Genomic DNA, 18349 nt, shown 5'->3' on the forward strand with positions numbered 1-18349 from the left:
AGATGGAAGAAGGAGTGTGGTAGAGGCTTTAAAGAAGAACCCAAAGGGAAAGTTCACAAAATGTTTAGAATTTACACACAGCCTCCCAGGTATTTGACTCCTTTGAAGGAGATAAAATTCATTTTGATGTATAAACTTTCACTGTTTATTAAAAAATCCAGTCCTGTTGTTCCACGGTCTCTCTTTATACATAATGAAGTCACTCTAACCGTGCCATGAGGGGATACTAGAGAGGGCTCCCCATGCCCAAAGCATGCCACAGGCAGATGGTGAAAAAATTGGGTCTGCACTGGTTTGGAAAAGAAGCCCCAGAGAAGAAGGAACCAGGCCTGATTTTCTTTGTTAGTTAATTGAGTATTGAGCACTTTGGGAGGCCAAGGCAGGAGGATCACTTGAGGTCAGGAGTTCAGGACCAGCCTGGCCAATGTGGTGAAACCCCGTCTCTACTAAAAATACATAATTTAATGGGTGTGGTGGTACACACCCCTAATCCCAGCTACTTGGGAGGCTGAGGCATGAGAATCGCTTGAACCTGGGAGGCAGAGTTTGCAGTGAGCCAAGATCATGCCACTGCACTCCAGCCTGGGGGACAGAGCAAGACTCAGTCTAAAAAAAAATAAAGAGTACTGAGAGTCACAAACTCGAGTCTGCAGCCCCGTTCCTCAGAATGTCTCTCAGCTGCCTCTTCTACTGGCCTCGTGAAGCCAGGGGTCCCTTCCAGGGAGACTCGGGGCTGAGACTTGGGGATTGTGCTAGGCTCAAAACCCAGCCAGTAGCTGCTCCTGCTGGATAGCTAACCTGAGGAGGCCACCAAGTTAATAGCAACACTTAGAATAACGACGGCACTACCTTTTATTGAAACCAACTATATGCTCAGTATTTAAGATATGTGGTTTTTTTTCTTTTTTTCCACTTAATCTTCATAACAAAGCTTCGATCCAGGTATCACTGTCCCCAGTTTACAGGCCAAGAAACAGGCTCAGAGGGTGAAACCATGAACTCCACGTAACACTATAGAGCTGGCCTTGTCGGGTTGGCTTGACTCCAAAGACACAGCTCTCTGGTGCTCGCATGGGATGTCGCCCTCTAGTGAGAAGGCGCTGAAATCCAGTCTGGGCACAGACCACTCTATCTGGTCCATGCTTGGCCAAGCTTATGGCTAGTGTGTATGGAGGGCACCCCATGAGCGAGTGCTTCAGCTTAAACTCCAGGGTACACTGTCCTGGGCGGTGAGCCTGGAATTGTGCTGAAGCATGAACTGCCCTGAGAAGGAGTTCTCAGCTGGAGGTTTTCTGTTCATTTGTTTAGCAAATGAGTAGTGGAACCTAGGTTTGAACCTGGGTCTTTCTGGCTTATTGCACTGTAAAAAAGAATGGCTAAAAAGTTGGGTGCCTTTGATGTAGCAGATGCCATGCTAAACTCCACTTATGGATGCAGAAACTGAGTCTCAGATAAAGTAACTGGCCCAAGGCCCACAGGTAGTTAGTGATCAGTTAGAATTCAGATCCCCTCAGTCTGATATGAAAGGTGCTCTTAATGTTTTGTTTTGTTTTGTTTTTTATTTTTTATTTTTGGTTGTTTTTCTTTTTCTCCTTGTTTTGTTTCCTCCTTGAATAAAGACATAACTCATGAAGACACAGTTCCTACCCTGCAGTGATTGATGTTCTTAGGTCTTTCTGTCAGTGATAATATTTCATAAGAACCATCATGGATGATGTGCCAGGCACTGTCCTAATTGTTTTGCCCAGCTTGACTCATCAAATCTTTGCAACCTGATAAGACAGTCACCATTAATATCCTCATTTCACATATGTGGAAGCGGAGGCCCAGAGAGGTTAAGTAACAAGCCCAACGTCAGATAGTTCTTCAAACTGAGGAGTCAAATCCAAGCCCGCTGGTTGTGGGGCCCACATCCTTTACCTAGCCTTACCATCGTGAGAAGTACTCATGTATCTGGGTGGTGACGTAAATGGTGACCGTGAAAAGGAAACACGTTTGTCCTTTTTTTTGAGACAGGGTATCATGCTGTCACTCAGACTGGATTGCAGTGGCACGATCATGGCTCGCTGCAGGCTTGACCTCCCTGAGCTCAAGTGATCCTCCCACTTCAGCCTCCTGAGTAGCTGAGACCACAGGCATGCGCCACCAAGCCCAGCTATTTTTTTGTATTTTTTGTAGAGATGGGGTTTCTCCATGTTGCCCAGGCTGGTCTTGAACTCCTGGGCTCAAACGTTTGCCTTTTGTTTCTGTGTCCTAAGCTGGCCCTGCCCCATTGCCCTGCTGGAGTCACTGAGCTTTGCAGCAGGGTGGGACCATTAAGAGCACAATTTTTCATATCAGATGGAGGGGATCTGAATTTTAATTCACCACTACCTACCTTAGGCCTTGGGCTGGTTACTTTATCTGAGACTCAGTTTCTGCATCCATAAAATGGAGTTTAGCATGGCATCTGCTACATCAAAGGCACTCAACCTATGAGCCATTCTTTTTCACTGTGCAAAGAACTAGAATGACCTAGGTGCAAATCTAGGCTTAACTACTCATTTGCTGTGTGACTTTGGGCAATTTCTGACCTCATAAGGTTGCATGATGATTAAATGAGATTGTTTGTCTGACAAAAACAAGCAATGGAGAAAGGATTCCCTATTTAATAAATGGTGCTAGGAGAAATGGCTAGCCATATGCAGAAAATTGAAATTGGGCCCCTTCCTTACATGTTATACAAAAATTAACTCAAGATGGACTAAATACTCAAATGTAAAACTCAAAACTACAAAAACTCTAGAAGAAAATCTAGGCAATACCATTCAGGACATAGGCATAGACAAAGATTTCATGTGAAAATGTCAAAAGCAATTGCAACAAAAGCAAACATTAAAAATGGGATGAATTAAACTAAACAGCTTCTGCACAGCAAAAGAAACTATCATCAGAGCAAACAACCAACCTACAGAATGGGAAAATATTTTTGCAACTTACCCATCTGACAAAAGTCTAACATCCAGAGTCTACAAGGAACTTAAACAAATTTACAAGAAAAAATCCAAACAACTTCATTTAAAAGTGGGCAAAGGACATGAACAGACACTTCTCAAAAGAAGACATTTATGAAGCCAACAAATGTAGGAAAAAAAAAGCTCAACATCCCTGATCATTAGAGAAATGCAAATCAAAACCACAATGAGATACCATCTCATGCCAGGTAGATAGTGGTGAGTTAGAATTCAGATCATGCCAGTCAGAATGGCAATGATTAACAAGTCAAGAAACAACAGATGCTGGTGAGACTGTGGAGAGATAGGAATACTTTTACACTGTTGGTGGGAATGTAAATTAGTTCAACCATTGTGGAAGACGGTGTGACGATTCCTCAAAGACCTAGAACCAGAAATAACATTTGACCCAGCAATCCCATTACTGGGTATATATCCAAAGGAATATAAATCATTCTATTACAAAGATACATGTGTGCATATGTTCACTGTAGCAATAGCAAAGACACGGAATCAACCCAAATGCCCATCAGTGATAGACTGGATAAAGAAAATGTGGTACATATACACCACGAAATACTATGCAGCCACAAAAAGGAACGAGATCATGTCCCCTGAAGGGACATGGATGGAGCTGGAAGCCATAATCCTCAGCAAACTAACACAAGAACAGAAAACCAAACACTGCATGTTCTCATTTGTAAGTGGGAGCTGAACAAGGAGAATACATGGACACAGGGAGGGGAACAACACACACTGGGGCCTCTTGAGGGGTGGGGGGAGGGAGAAGATCAGGAAACATGTGAATGTATGCTGGCTTAATACCTAGATGATGAGTTGATAGGTGCAGCAAACCACCATAGCACACGTTTACCTATGTAACAACCTTCACGTCCTGCACCTGTACCCCGGAACGTGAAATATAATATTTCTTTTAAAAGAAGATTGTTTGTGAAAGAGCTTAGCAAAGTGCCTGGGTCATGGCATACTCTCAGTAAATGACAACTCATCATTTTTTAGGGCCTTAACTCATACTAAAGTGTAAATGGCTAATTGCTGTTTAGAGCATTAACCCTGTTGGTATTTGCAGTTTAGTACAACTCAAAGCCTTAGGTTATGGGGATGAAGATTTAAGAGAATTTTATGCTTTAGAAAACAGAAGGACTAGAACTGGGGGAGGGAGTGTTGGGGCCAGAAATAATTTAGGGAGCTCATCTTGTGTGCTTGTCTGTACTGGATTGACTTATCTGTGCTGTAACAACATGGCAGGTGCAGACCATCATGGCTCCCATGTTACGGGTGAGAAACAGACACAGAGGTGAGCAGAATGATCCAAGAGTTCACACCCAGTGAGAAGCAGACCCAGGACTTGAACCCAGGCAAATCTGGCCCTGGAGCCACCACATGCTGCCTGCCACACCCAGGCGGGGGTTGCCTTCTCCATAGTTCTGGGATCACTACGATAGCAACCAGCATCACATCATGGTCACATTCCTGAGGCCTTCTGTGAAACCAGACCACCTATTAATACAAAGACTTCTGAGGCAGGAATGACCTTTAAAAGGAAAGTGTTCAGTTGTCCATTCATTCAAACAGTTTTGTGGGCAGGAAAAGCCGGGAAGAAGCTGTGGACTGGAAAACAAAACAAAACAAAACAAAACACTGGGCGGGTGTGTGGGGTAGGGACAGAGCTGGTGGACACTGGCAGGAACCAAGCATCCCAGCCTGACCAGTTCTGGGATCCTCCATGGCTTCTGGGTTTTCACTGTTGTTACTGTTGCCGTTTTATAAAATCCACATTTCTAGAATGAGCAGCTCAGAAGTATCTTAATACTGCTGACCAAGTCACAGGAGGCCCAGTGTCTGGAGACAAAGCAATCCTCAGACCACCTGGGACCAAGCCCCAGAGAAGGCTCCACACTGTCCTGGGGACGCTGACACGCCTTTCATTCCAGTCAGCCTGCAGGCCACAGAGGGCAGTGCTCACAACATATCCTGTGTGTGTGTCATCAACTCCAGGAAAGGTGAAGGCTGGGGCGCAGTGGCTCATGCCTGTAATCCTAGCAGTTTGGGAGGCTGAGGCAGGCATATCACTTGAGCCCAGAAGTTTGAGACCAGCCTGGGCAACATAGCAAAACCCTGTCTCAAATTAAAGAAAAAGAATTATTTGTGTGTGTGTGTGTGTGTGTGTGCGTGCGCGCGTGTGTGTAAAATTTTAAAAAATAAAATAAAGAAAACCTTAATCAATACAGTAAGTGTGGCCAGGTGCTCACACCTATAATCCCAGCACTTTGGAAGGCCGAGGCGGGCAGATTACTTGAGGTCAGGAGTTCAAGGCTAGCCTGACCAACATGGTGAAACCCCATCTCTACTAAAAACGCCCAAAATTAGCCAGGCGTGGTGGTGCTCACCTGTAGTCCCAGCTACTTGGGAGGCTGAGGCATGATCCCGGGAGATGGAGGTTGCAGGGAGCCGAGATCACACCACTGCACTCCAGAGGGACTCTATCTCCAAAAAAAAAAAAAAAAAATACGGTAAGGTTTTGTGTTTGTTGGACAATATTTCCTTTCTAAGTCCAACAGAGCATAAAGACAAAAAAGAAGAAAGAAGAAAGAAGAAGAAGGAGGAAGAAGGAGGAAGAAGAAGGAAGAAGGAGAAGAGGAAGAAGAAGGAGAAGAGGAAGAAGAAGAAGAAGAAGAAGACGAGGAGGATGAGGAAAGATCTGGGAGAGTGATGTGGGAAGGACAGGGAAAGGAAGAGAGGTAATGAAAGAAAGAAGAAAGAGGGAGAGAGAAGAGGGGGTAGGAAGAGGAAAGAGAGAGGAAGAGAAGGAAAGGAGAGAGGAAAAGATGGGGGGAACAGACAGGTAGTGGAGAGAGAAAGAGGAGAGGGAGGAGAAAGAGAAAGGAAGAGAAGAAAGAAGGGACGTGGAAAAGAGAGAGAAAGAGATGGAGGGAGAGAGGAAGGGGGGCAGGTGAGGGCAAGAGAAGAGAGAGAGAAAGGAAGGAAGAAAGGAAGACAAAAAAACAACCCTCTAGTTTTTGCAGCTGTGGAGCGAAACCTCTCAGCAGCCCCACATTTTCCAGAAGCCTCTGCCTTCCCTGAAGTTGTGTAATAGAACAGTTCCGCCAGCACCCCTGGGAACTTAGGAGCAGGCTCAGCTGGAGGAACAGGCAGTTGTGGAGCCTGCACTTCAACCTCCCACCTCAGGGCCTGGCAGAACCGCCACGAGGAACTTACCTCTTAGCGTGTTTAAAATCAGCTATAATGTTAGGCTCCCAATAGGAATGCGTGTGTTTTCTTTGTAGAAATTTAACACTTTAGGGATTTGTAAGTCGGAAGGGGAAATATCAGCTGTAAGGGTGGAGAGACAGGAAGCAAACAGCCAAGATTCCCCAAATATGGGTGTCACATACGATGGTGGTGCTGCATGCAAGAGAGGCAGGGGCTCATGGCAAGGGCTCTCGGTAGCTGCTGTCAACAACGAAACACAGGTCCCCTCGAAAAGCACCAGCATCAAGACACTGCAGTGACTTTCTGTTCATCACTGGGTGACCTCTGCACCCACTTCTAGCCATCTTTCCATCAGTAAACACTGAGTGCCAACTACGTGTCAGGCACAGTGCTAGGCCCTGGGACACAGAGGTGAATAGATGACGTCCTTGCCTCAGGCAGCTCATAGTCTACTGGGGAGCCAGCTCTGTCACCCTGCACACAACACCCAGCACAGGAGCAACGGGAGAGATGTGCCTAGATGTGACGATGGCACAGCAAGGAGAGACCCAGGAAGGCTTCCAGAGGGGGTGATGTCTGAGCAAGAATCAAAGTGGGAAGAGTCAGAGGGAAAGGGGGAGGGGCGTGGAGAAAGCGAACCAGCGAGCAGACAGGCAAGGTTCGGAGGTGGGAACAGCCAGGCCTGGCCAAAAGTTTGGTGTTGCGAGTTTGGTTGGGGAGGTAGCAAGGAACCAGATGGAAGAACGTCTCATATGGCATCCGATGAGATAGACTTATTCTTCTGGGTGAGTACTTCTCAACCTTGGCTGCAGGGTACAATCCCCTGAGGACTGTATTTTGTTGTTGTTGCTGCCATTTTATAGAATCAACATCTCTGGAATGGGCAGCTCAGAAGTTCATCTCTGATACCTCAGAGTTAAAGCCTGCTGACCAGTAGGCTTATTTTAAAATACACATATACACGTATACATGTATCCACATATCACATGTATGTGCCTAGGCCACACCCCACGTCACTTTCATAGACCCTCCATGGTGGATTCCGTGCAGAGATGTTCTGTAAGCCCCCAGGTGATTCCAGTGTGCAGTGGTGCACTTGGCCTGAGGGAGAGGATGGGAAGGCACAAGACTGGTGACAGAAAGACCAGGATGGCTGGGCGAGGTGGCTCACACCTGTAATCCCAGCACTTTGGGAGGCCAAGGTGGGCGGATCACCTGAGGTCAGGAATTCAAGACCAGCCTGGCCAACATGGTGAAACCCTGTCTTCCCTAAAAATACAAAAATTAGCCGGGCATGGTGGCAAATGCCTGTAGTCCCAGCTACTTGAGAGGCTGAGGCAGGAGGATAGCTTGAACCCAGGAGGTGGAGGTTGAAGTGAGCTGAGATCATGCCAATGCACTCCAGCCTGGGTGACAGAGTGAGACTCTGTCTCAAAAAAAAAAAAAAGAAAGAAGGAAAGACCGGGGAGGAGGGGGTCTCCATCTGCTAGGGCTGCCATAACAAAGATCCACGGCCTGGGTGACTTAGGAATGTTCTCATAGTCCTAGAGGCTGGAAGTTCCTAATGAAGGTGTTGGAAGGCTTGGTTTCTTCTGAGACCCCCCTCCTTGGCTTGCACATGGCCATCATCTTTCTGCATCCTCACGTGGTCATCCCTCTGTGTTGCCTGTGTCCTACTCTCTTTGTTGTTGTTTGAGACAGAGTCTTGCTCTGTAGCCCAGGCTGGAGTGCAGAGGCATGATCTCGGCTCACTACAGCCTCCACCTCCTAGGTTCAAGTGACTCTCGTGCCTCAGCCTCCCGAGTAGCTGGGATTACAGATGTGCACCACCATGCCTGGCTAGTTTTTGTATTTTTAATAGAGATGGGGTCTCACTATGTTGCCCAGACTGGTCTTAAACTCCTGACCTCAAGTGATCTGCCTGCCTCCTCCTCCCAAAGTGCTGGGATTACGGGGGTGACCCACCATACCTGGCCTCTAGTCTCTTTTTATAGGGACGCCAGTCCTATTGGATTAGAGGTCCACCCTAACAGCCTCGTTTTAACTTAATCAACTCTCTAGAGATCTGATTTCCGAGTATGGTTCCATTCTGAGGTACTGGGAATTGGAACCTCATCATATGGATTTTGGCAAGACACAATTCAGCCCATCAGCTGTTGTAGGAGCTCAGAGGGGAGATGATGAGCAACAAATTCAGGCAGCAGCAGGGGTGCACATGGGGAGGAGAGAAAAAGTGGCATGGAAAGCTGTTGGGGGTTGTTGACTGGTGGGATGATGGAGGATCCAAGATGACTCCCCAGGTTCTAGCATAAACAATCGTGCCATCTGCTGAGGTGTTTGCAGGGAATGGAGATGAGGAGGGATGTGTTTCCTTTGCAGTATGTGACAACGACGGCAGATGGGGATTTGTAAGAAAACAGCCAGAGATTAAGGTCTGAGTATTATCATATGCGGAGGTCAGCTGAAACCAGAGGTGTAGATGAGATCTCTGTCCAGAAAATGTAGAGAGAGAACAGAAGATTGGCAACCAAACCTTGAGGAAGAGCACCTTTTGAGGAGTGGGCAGAATGCAAGGACTAATCATTTGTAATTAAGCCGCAGAAACAAACAGAAGCACTAGCCATCTTCTTTCTATCTAGCCTGAAGCAGAGTCCTACTAAAGCATAAAGAAAGCAATGTGAAGGGAGAGCACTAATAAAGATGAAATGATGTGAACCACGAGTTACATAAAAGAGAGAATGAAACAAGAATCAAGAAAGCAGTTATTGATGGGTCCTTGGTTTGTTAATTAGAGGTCTGGCTTTCTCTGTCTTCTCATTTACTACATTACGCTGGTGAATTAATAGATTTCTCAACAAAAGGACATTTAAATCAACGTATGACACCTGTTTAAATTCTTAAGAAGCCATTAATTACACATTCTTAAGAAAATGAACTATGACACAACTCTTCTAACTGTATAATTCCTATCTGTGATTCTTAATCAGGCGACTTTTCAGCTGCAAGACGGATCTTTTCTATTCATCTCCTCTGGTTCTGACCAATTAAACATTTTCTTTCACAATCATAACATTTCATATGCCAAATCTTCAAAAGAAAAGGAGCTTGTTAGCAACCTACCATTTCCTGTTGCTAATTTATGCTGAATTTGAATTCTTAAAAGTATAACATATACATGTAGAACATTATTAACACATCCAGGCTTAGTAAAAAAAAAAAAAAAAGCAATTTTTTTCTTTGGCTTGACTTTGTGCAAATTTTTTTAGAACAATTCTTAAAAAAAAAACTTTACCAATTAATAAATCTATTCCTGTAAATTGAGGTTAAATTATACAGACAGAAAATACATGTATAAATTATAAGGGTGTGTAAGTTTGTTCAGAAGGAATCATTATTTTCTAAAGGAATTGGAATGCCTACATAGACAGCCTTTTGGTGTTTTATAGCGTGACTCATGTTCAACATTTACTGACAGCATATATCTTCAAGTCATTTACTTCATAGCCACCCAGTAGCCACTCTAGATTTCTTTTCCAGAAACCAACCATTCCCAAACATCAAAGCTTGAATTTTCTGCACTGAGGATTTCTGAGCCCAATCCAGGGGCAGAGGTGGGGACCAGGGGTCTGGTTCCCAGCCAGCCACTCAGCCTAAAATTCAACAATCTTAACCTGGCTAGGCTTATCTCTCGGAACTGCTCACTAAGCAGGCGCAAATCAAGAGTTCATGGCACTTGCCAGGCACGGTGGCTCATGCCTGTAATCCTAGCACTTTGGGAGGGTGAGACATGCGGATCACCTGAGGTCAGGAGTTCAAGACCAGCCTGGCCAACATGACAAAACCCTGTCTCTACTGCAAATACAAAAATTAGCCAGGCATGGTGGCACATGCCTGTAATCCCAGCAACTCGGGAGGCTGAGGCATGAGAATCTCTTGAACCTGGGAGATGGATGTTGCAGTGAGCCAAGATCGCACCACTGCATTCCAGCCTGGTGGATAGAGCGAGACTCTGTCTCAAAAAAAACCAACAACTTATAAGAAGCAACCACTTTATTGTCTACCACCATTCGATGCAGATCTGTGTCAAAAGGCAGCTTTCTTTTATTCTTACACTATCACCTTTTAGTTGGACCCTATTATTCCCTGTCCTCTGAAAGAAGTCTGGAAGCAAACCATCAGTTGGTGTAATGTAATACGTTATGGTCTTTTGGGAGATGTGAGTCACTGATTTTTTTGTCCAATGAATCAATAATATTTGGGAGCCTGCAAAACTGGGGGCTGGAGTTAGTGTCCCTCATCTAGTCCTTCATCTGGGATAGGGTGGAGTCTTCAATCATCACATCCTGTTGTCAGTCACCTGGGAGCACTGGGGTAGCAAGGCTCATGGCATGGGGCCAGACATTTCTCAAGCACCCAGCAGGGGGAACATAGCTGGGTAGGAAGCTTGCCTGTCTCCATTGTAGACATTGCTTGCTCATCACACATTGAAAGGAGCCGTTACAGCTTCCTGCCTCCACTCAATTTGACCCAATCCCACCTAACATCTCCAGACCTCACCATCTCATAGGGTATTGGCACAAAGACAAGATACCTATGTTTCTGGTACACACTTCTTTGCAAAATCAAAATCTGCCCAAGGCCAGGTTGACTCTTCACATACCAGTCCTTTCACAAGTGAAAAGCTTTTCACGCATAAATGTAGGGCTGCCCCCGCATTCAGTCTGAGAACACAGCCAGGTAATACGAAATGAAGAGCGCAAGAAAGTTTCTCTCTCCATTCGATTATGTTCATCCTCTGAAGGCCAACTATGAAAGCAGCCACAGGGGCAGACACTTCATGAAAGCAGGTAAACAGGGCCATAACCATTCCCAACCTTTTTTCTCTCTCATACCTGATCTCCTTGCAGCATGTGCTGATCAAGGGGTGTCTTGGTGGCAATGTTGCTGTAGTAGGCATACGACAGTTCCCAGTCCAGGGGGTAGTTGTCAATACCCTGGTAGTGTTTGTACCCAAGATTCATTGAAGACAGCCTCTCACTCCCCTGGCCTCCAACCAAACTATACAACATGCCCTGTTAGGAAGAAATTGACAAAGTTTGTAGATAGGGTCATAAAATCCTAACACTGAAAGGTCATCAGGCCTAATTCCTATATACAATCCTAGCCATTCCAGAAATATGTTAACTTGCCTTTTTTTTTTTTTTTTTTTGAGACAGAGCCTTGCTCTGTTGCCCAGGCTGGAGTGCAGTGGTGCAGTCTCGGCTCACTGCAAGCTCCGCCTCCCAGGTTCAAGCAATTCTCCTGCCTCAGCCTCCCGAGTAGCTGGGACTACAGGTGTGTACCACAATGCCCAGCTAATTTTTTATATTTTTAGTAGAGATGGGATTTCACCGTGTTAGCTGGGATGGTCTCAATCTCCTGGCCTCATGATCTACCTGCCTTGGTCTCTCAAAGTGCTGGGATTTAACTTGCCTTTTTTAAAAAATAATACAATGAAATGGGAAAAAAGCCAATCCAGCTTTCTATTGGTTTACAAATTTCCAGCTAGCTGCCCTTCCTAATGTCAAATATCTTAAAACGCCCTGACTTTTGCCTCTTCCTGGTACAAACGAGGATCTTTCGTGACTTCTAGTGCAGCACCTTTTTGGGCACCAGCCAACCATCCTAAGTCCCCTGTTGTGTTTCAGCAACATCATCGATGGACACAGGGTCTGGATGGTGGGCCCATGTCCCATCCTCACACTCTCAGAATGTTTGTGCTGGAAGGGATTGATTGGTCTGACCACCTCATCTTATAGTTGGGAAAAGAGAGGCCCAAAAAGGGAAGTCGATTGTCTATGGTCAACCAGCCACTGGCAGAGATGGGACTAGACTGTTTTCATTATTCCACACTTGTGGGGACTTCTTCCGGGACTCAGGAAAACATGCTGTCATTCAGCAGCATCTGTAAGCCAGAGGCATCATAAGCAAATTACTGGAAGGGAACATGGAACCATTTGGGCACATCTCAACAGTCTGAGCCTCCCCAAACCACGCATACACAATCACCTATGCAAATCTGAAAACGAAAAGCAATCAGGGAACATTTAGCAGTGCTTATTGCGATGGTTTATTTGGTGTGTCAACTCGACTATGCCATCGGGTACCCAGATGAAACATCATTTCTGGATGTGTCTGTGAGAGTGTTTCCAGATGAGATGAATATTTGAACTGGTGAGGTAAGCTACGCAGACGGCCTTCTCCACTGTGAATGGGCATCATCCAATCTCTTGAGGGCCTCAATAGGACAAAAAGGCAGAGGAAAGAGAAATTGGTCCCTTTTTGCTTTCTGCCTGCCTGCCTGCTTGAGGCAGGAAGACATCAGGGTTTTTTGTTTTTGTTTTTTTTTTTTGCTTTTTTTCCTGCCCTTGGACTGGAATTTATGGCATCATCTCTCCTGATTCTCAGGCCTTCAGGCTTAGACTGGAATTACACTATTGGCTTTCCTGGCCCTCAGCTTGCAGACGGCAGACTGTAGGACTTCTCAGCCTCCATAATTGCATGAGCCAATTCTTCGTAAGAAACCTCTTCCTATATATATCTAATCCCATTGGTTCTGTTTCACTGGAGAATCCTGACTAATGCACTATGAAAATGTAATTCTAAATGTTAGACTAGTTGCATAATAAATTTGGATTCAAAACCAGAAATGAAGCCGTCTGTTATGGCGTTTATTTTGATGACAGACTGCTGGATGCAGCAATACTTTGCTTCAAGGTCCAGGTGACTTCACTTAGCTAAAAAGTGATGTGGGATAATGGTTTCACAGGCAGAGTAATTACAAGAATTTGGTAAGGAGCACCTGTTCTTGAAGAACTGGGGTTCTGGCAAGCACTGACACTGTTCCTTAGCTGGTACACCAATCATCCCCCCAAGGCCTTGTCTAGAAATGGATGAAGTGCCCTTTTTCACTCACTGAAAGCAAAGGATCCTGTATTTAACACAGCCCCAGGACATTTATCTTGAGTGTAAAGATTTTCAAGGACTCCAAGGAGCTGCAACATGTCCAGTTCTACCAGGGGCACGAGAGCATTGCTCTGCAAATATAACGCAGGTGACTGATGTTAATGGAGCAATGAAATACTCTACCTGCAGCTGATCCCGAGGAACATTTAATCCAGTCTCATAAAAGACTGCGAGGTAGTAGGATGCTTTATGGTATCCACAGCAGCTGGAATCCATCAGAAAGGGGACGATAGAGCTAATTTGGTGAAGACCATCAACGCTAGAGAGTCTCTTTACAGCCTTCTCAAATATCTTCCCACCGATTTCTGATACAGATTCATTTTGGCTCCTTGGCACTGTAAATAACACAATTCAGAGCACACACAATTAATTACCATGGGATCGACGTGGCTTTAGAAAAAGAGGAAAAACCAATTAAAGCGCCTGAGTTATTGATATGGTTGGTCTTGCAGTGCCTCAAAATTTACCACCTTCCAGGGAGGTAAATTAAACCCTTTGGGGATGCCATGGTGTCATTCTGTAAATAGCTTTTTCTTTGGCACTAAATGACAGCCTAGTATCCTGGGGAAATGATGTGCTGTATGTAGCTCAGAAATCGCCTCAAGAGAGTACTTTACTCAGTGTAACTCATCACCAAATCAGGACCACTGAAAGTTCCAGAGAGACCTTTTCCCCCTCTAAGACTCCCTAAAGAAGAATGTGGTTTATCTCACAAACAGTTCTTAGGTACCGCTCTAAAAAGTTGAGCAAAAGAACCTTATTTTTAGATGCTTTCTAGGCATCTTTTGTCCCCAGTTTTTTTCACGGGTCTCCAAATAAAGAGAATGAGTCAACTTTTATTGAGAGCTTACAACATGCCAAGTACTGGGTTAAGTGTCTTATGTAAATTATGTCATTTAATTGGTACACTTTTATAAAGTGGGTACTATTTTCAGCATCCCCATTTTTCACACGAAGAGACTGAGGACTGGAGAAGAATAACTTGTCTAAAGTTACAAAGGCTGGCAAGAGGCAGAGCCAAGCGGTGAGCCCTGCTTTGAAAGTCACTAAAGCCAGAGTTCACAGTCACCCTGATGCACGTACTCTCAATGAACAGTCGATCAGTTGCCTTAATAAGTACCTTACCATGCGGATAGAGACTTGTTTACACAACTGCTTTAAGCTATATGATGCTTCCTTTTACATAATTCTCCCATGAATCTATAAGCTGATCATCATTTAAGCCCAAACAAGCAAGTTTTATGGCGCTAGATGTACTGTTAGAGCCTTCTAAAGTCTATCTTCATTATTCATATCTCTTGTTAATTTAGCCAACGAATGTTTACTTTCTATTATGTGCAAGGCACTATGCTAGATGCTGTGTTACAAAAGGCCACATAGGATTGCAAAGATACTATTTATATTTAACTTAAGACAACTTTTAAGACTTACATTTAACTTAGGACGTGAGTTAAATGTAAATGTACATGTAAATAATGTTGATTTAAATGTTAAGCTAAATGTCAACTTGACTAAAATTTCACCTGCCTAAAAACTATGTCCAACATTTTTCTTTTTTTCTTCATTCTGTCAAAAATTAAATTTTTTTTTTTTTTTTTGAGACGGAGTCTTGCTCTGTCGCCCAGGCTGGAGTGCAGTGGCGCGATCTCGGCTCACGGCAAGCTCCGCCTCCCGGGTTCACGCCATTCCCCTGCCTCAGTCTCCCAAGTAGCTGGGACTACAGGCACCCGCCAGCACACCCGGCTAATTTTTTGTATTTTAGTAGAGGCGGGGTTTCACCGTGTTAGCCAGGATGGTCTCGATTTCCTGACCTCATGATCCGCCCGCCTTGGCCTCCCAAAGTGCTGGGATTACAGGCTTGGGCCACTGCGCCAGGCAAAATGTTGTTTTTTTTAAAGCTCAGGAGGCAACGAGAGAGACTCACTCTTATCAGCCCTTCATCAGGATTGAACACAGAAGAGTCTCCAATGTGGGAAGGTTGGAGATGGGTTTATTTAAGGGCAATTCCCTTGCAGAGGTCCATGCTAAAAATGGAAGTTGAGATCAGAAGGACCCACAGATGAAATTGTGAAGGCTGACACGTTCTCAATGAGCGGGTACTGGTGCCTGGGGGCACATGGGTGGTTTGGGTGTCCCTGAGATGGGGACACTGTGCCTGTGCTTGCAGACCCTGAGCTGTGGGGAAGGATGCAGCCACCACCTCCACCAGCTCTAAGGCATCCTCCAGCTACTGGCTTCTGGAACTCCTCCCTGCCGACCTCCTGGCTCTGCTTGTGCTTTTTTGATCCCAAGTACCTGGCACAGTAGGTGCTGAAAACATTCACTTTATGAACGAATGGAGTTTGTTCCTTTTTCTGTATTTTTTTTAAAACTCCCCAGAGAAATAACAGCTTGTCGTAAAAAAAAAAAAAAAATCAAACAATGCAGATTTGTGTAAAATAAAAACAGAAATCCCGTCTCCCTCAATCTTTCTTTAATAATGAAGATTAAAAACTATTAAAAGCTTGGTATGTAGGCTTTGACACTCTTCCTTCGCATATACAATAATTCAAATCCAAATCTATTTACATATCCACATACACATTTTCTTTACCAAAATGGCATGTTATGCCATTGTAGAGTCTGACTCTCGACTTTCTTTTTTAAATTAACTACACATTATGAATAACTCTGGGGCTGTCAGAAGCTCATTCTTTCTAGTGCTTCAATAGTATTGCATTCCATAGCTGTACCATTTTCCCTACCAGGCCTCTATTTTTAGACTCCTGTGTTTGTTTCCAATGGTTTTGCTATAACCAACAATGTGGTATTGAACATCCTTGAACATTTCCACTTCCCTCTGCTAATCTGTTAGGATGACATCTGCATGATAACACCCTTTTTCATCAGCAGCCTGCGGAATCTTGTCTTGGATTTTCCCTTTGCATAGTTGAGAGAAGTCCGTCTACCCAGTCTTTAGCTGTGATAAGAACGTGGAATACACTGAATTCAGTAGACACTGTAGCACTCAGAGTTGCAAAATAAATTCTACTGCCACTTATTCATGTGTTTACTTTTAAATATGTGCTCATCTTGGATGCCCCTCTGCACATTCCCAGCAAAGCAACATTAACATTTGTTAACGATTCATCCCTGCCTCACCTACTCTGCCAAATACCTAACTAAGATGATGAGTTTTGCCAGAGTACCCATTGACCCGAGCTTTGTAGGCTCAGAGGAGGAAGAGACTCCAAACCAAATGAAGCTTCAAATGAAACACTTGCCCTGCCGACCCCTGGCACAGAACCCCAGAAATCATTAGCAGGAGCGCCCAGGTAGCTGAGATTGCTGGAGAATAAGGAACAAAAAGGGAATCCTTCACAAAGCCCAAATCTTTAGCACAAAAAAAAACTTTGCAGATTGAAACACAGGCAGTTTGAAAGGGCTGTGTTATTTCTTTTGTATATGAAATTCAAAACTCCCCCCAAAATATAACCAAACAGTATTTTCTCTGAAAAAGAATCAAATAATTTTCTGCAGTAGTAAATATAATAAAAAATAATAATCCTAAGGTAAAACTGCTCATTTTGCACATTTGGCAAACTTTGAATTCCAACTGTTGCTCAAAAGCAAAGGCATAATGTCTTGGGTGATATTGTGAAATTGGTGATTTTAAAGTCAGTTTAATGAAACTGTTAATTTCACCCATCTGGCTTAGCATATGCATTTTTTTCTAGTCAATCTGTAACTAAAAACATGCCTTGTTTATGGAGATTAATGGTTTAATGAAGAAACAAACAAATGAAATAGAAGAAGCAGCCATTCTCCCATTTTCTTTCTTTCAGCGCCCAAAGCTAAGAAACAAGAGCCACCACCACCATTAATTACCCCTTACTATTTTCCATGTAGCCCAGAATCATTTATTTTGCTTTTTTCCCCTTTTTCACAGTAATATCATAAGGTCACTGTTTGTGTGCTCATCTTTAGAAGAGGCAAAAAGCAGAATATGAGAAGGTAGCCACTTGCTAAAGGCCCCGGAGCTGGGACCAGCGTCTGTTTGAGAATTCAGGAGCAGAAAGGCACCTCATTCCTTGTGAGAGGAATGGAGACATCAATAGGAAAGTCATTTTTAGTTTCAAGCTTCTGAAAGGTGTCATGCATCCAAAGTAGAAGTTTGAAAGGGGAAAAAAAGGAAAGGAGAAAATGTCACTTAACTATTAAAAGGAATGATCTACACCAAGTTGACTGGTTTATAAAAACACAGGGCATTCCTCATTTGCACTCTGACCTGGAGATCCTCATTGGGCTCACAGCCTGCTTTCTTTTTATTTTTCAAAAAAAGCCTATTTGGGCCATGTGCAGTGGCACACGCCTGTAATCCTGGCACTTTGGGAGGCCGAGGCGGGCAGATCACGAGGTCAGGAAATCGAGACCATCCTGGCTAACATGGTGAAACCCCCATCTCTACTAAAAATACAAAAAAAAAATTAGCAGGGTGTGGTGGCGAGTGCCTGTAGTCCCATCTACTCGGGAGGCTGAAGCAGGAGAATGGCGTGAACCCGGGAGGCAGAGCTTGCAGTGAGCCGAGATCTTGCCACTGCATTCCAGCCTGGGCGACAGAGTGAGACTCTGTCTCAAAAAAAAAAAAAAGCCTATTTGTATCTTTCTATGTACTGTGTAAATTTTCTTTTCTTTCTTCTTTTTTATTTTATTTTATTTTATTGAGACAGAATCTTGCTCTGTCGCCCAGACTGGAGTGCAGTGGCATGATCTTGGCTCTCTGCAACCTCCGCCTCCAAGGTTCAAGCAATTCTCCTGCCTCAGTTCCCGAGTAGCTGGGATTACAGGGATGCACACCACGCTTGGCTAATTTTTTTTTTTTTTTTGGTAGAGACAGGATTTTGCCATGTTTGCCAGGCTGGTCTCGAACTCCTGGCCTTAAGCAATCCACTCACCTCTGCCTACCAAAGTGCTGGGATTACAGGCTTGAGCCACAGCGCCCAGCCTATTTTATTTTATTTTATTTTATTTTATTTTTTAATAGAGACAGGGCTTCACTACGTTACTTAGGCTGGTCTTGAACTCCTGGCCTCAAGTGATCCTCCCGCATTGGCCTCCCAAAAGGCTGGAATTACAGG

At 44.3% G+C, this 18349-nt stretch overlaps 1 protein-coding gene across 6 annotated transcripts in view; it reads right to left on the reverse strand.

Annotated features, from left to right (window-relative positions):
- SEL1L3 (SEL1L family member 3) overlaps positions 1-18349 on the reverse strand; it is a 152579-nt gene that overhangs the window by 80082 nt on the left and 54148 nt on the right. For all 6 annotated transcript variants that reach the window (XM_063619748.1, XM_055245888.2, XM_055245889.2 and 3 more), the window contains exons 10-11: positions 13356-13567; positions 11120-11299 (exon numbers count right to left, since the gene is read on the reverse strand). In XM_063619748.1, the coding sequence (XP_063475818.1) occupies positions 11120-11299; positions 13356-13567 (392 nt within the window). The remainder of the gene's footprint in view (positions 1-11119; positions 11300-13355; positions 13568-18349) is intronic.

Source organism: Symphalangus syndactylus, chromosome 16 (assembly GCF_028878055.3).
Source record: "Symphalangus syndactylus isolate Jambi chromosome 16, NHGRI_mSymSyn1-v2.1_pri, whole genome shotgun sequence".
In the NCBI taxonomy this organism is placed as follows: Eukaryota; Metazoa; Chordata; class Mammalia; order Primates; family Hylobatidae; genus Symphalangus; species Symphalangus syndactylus.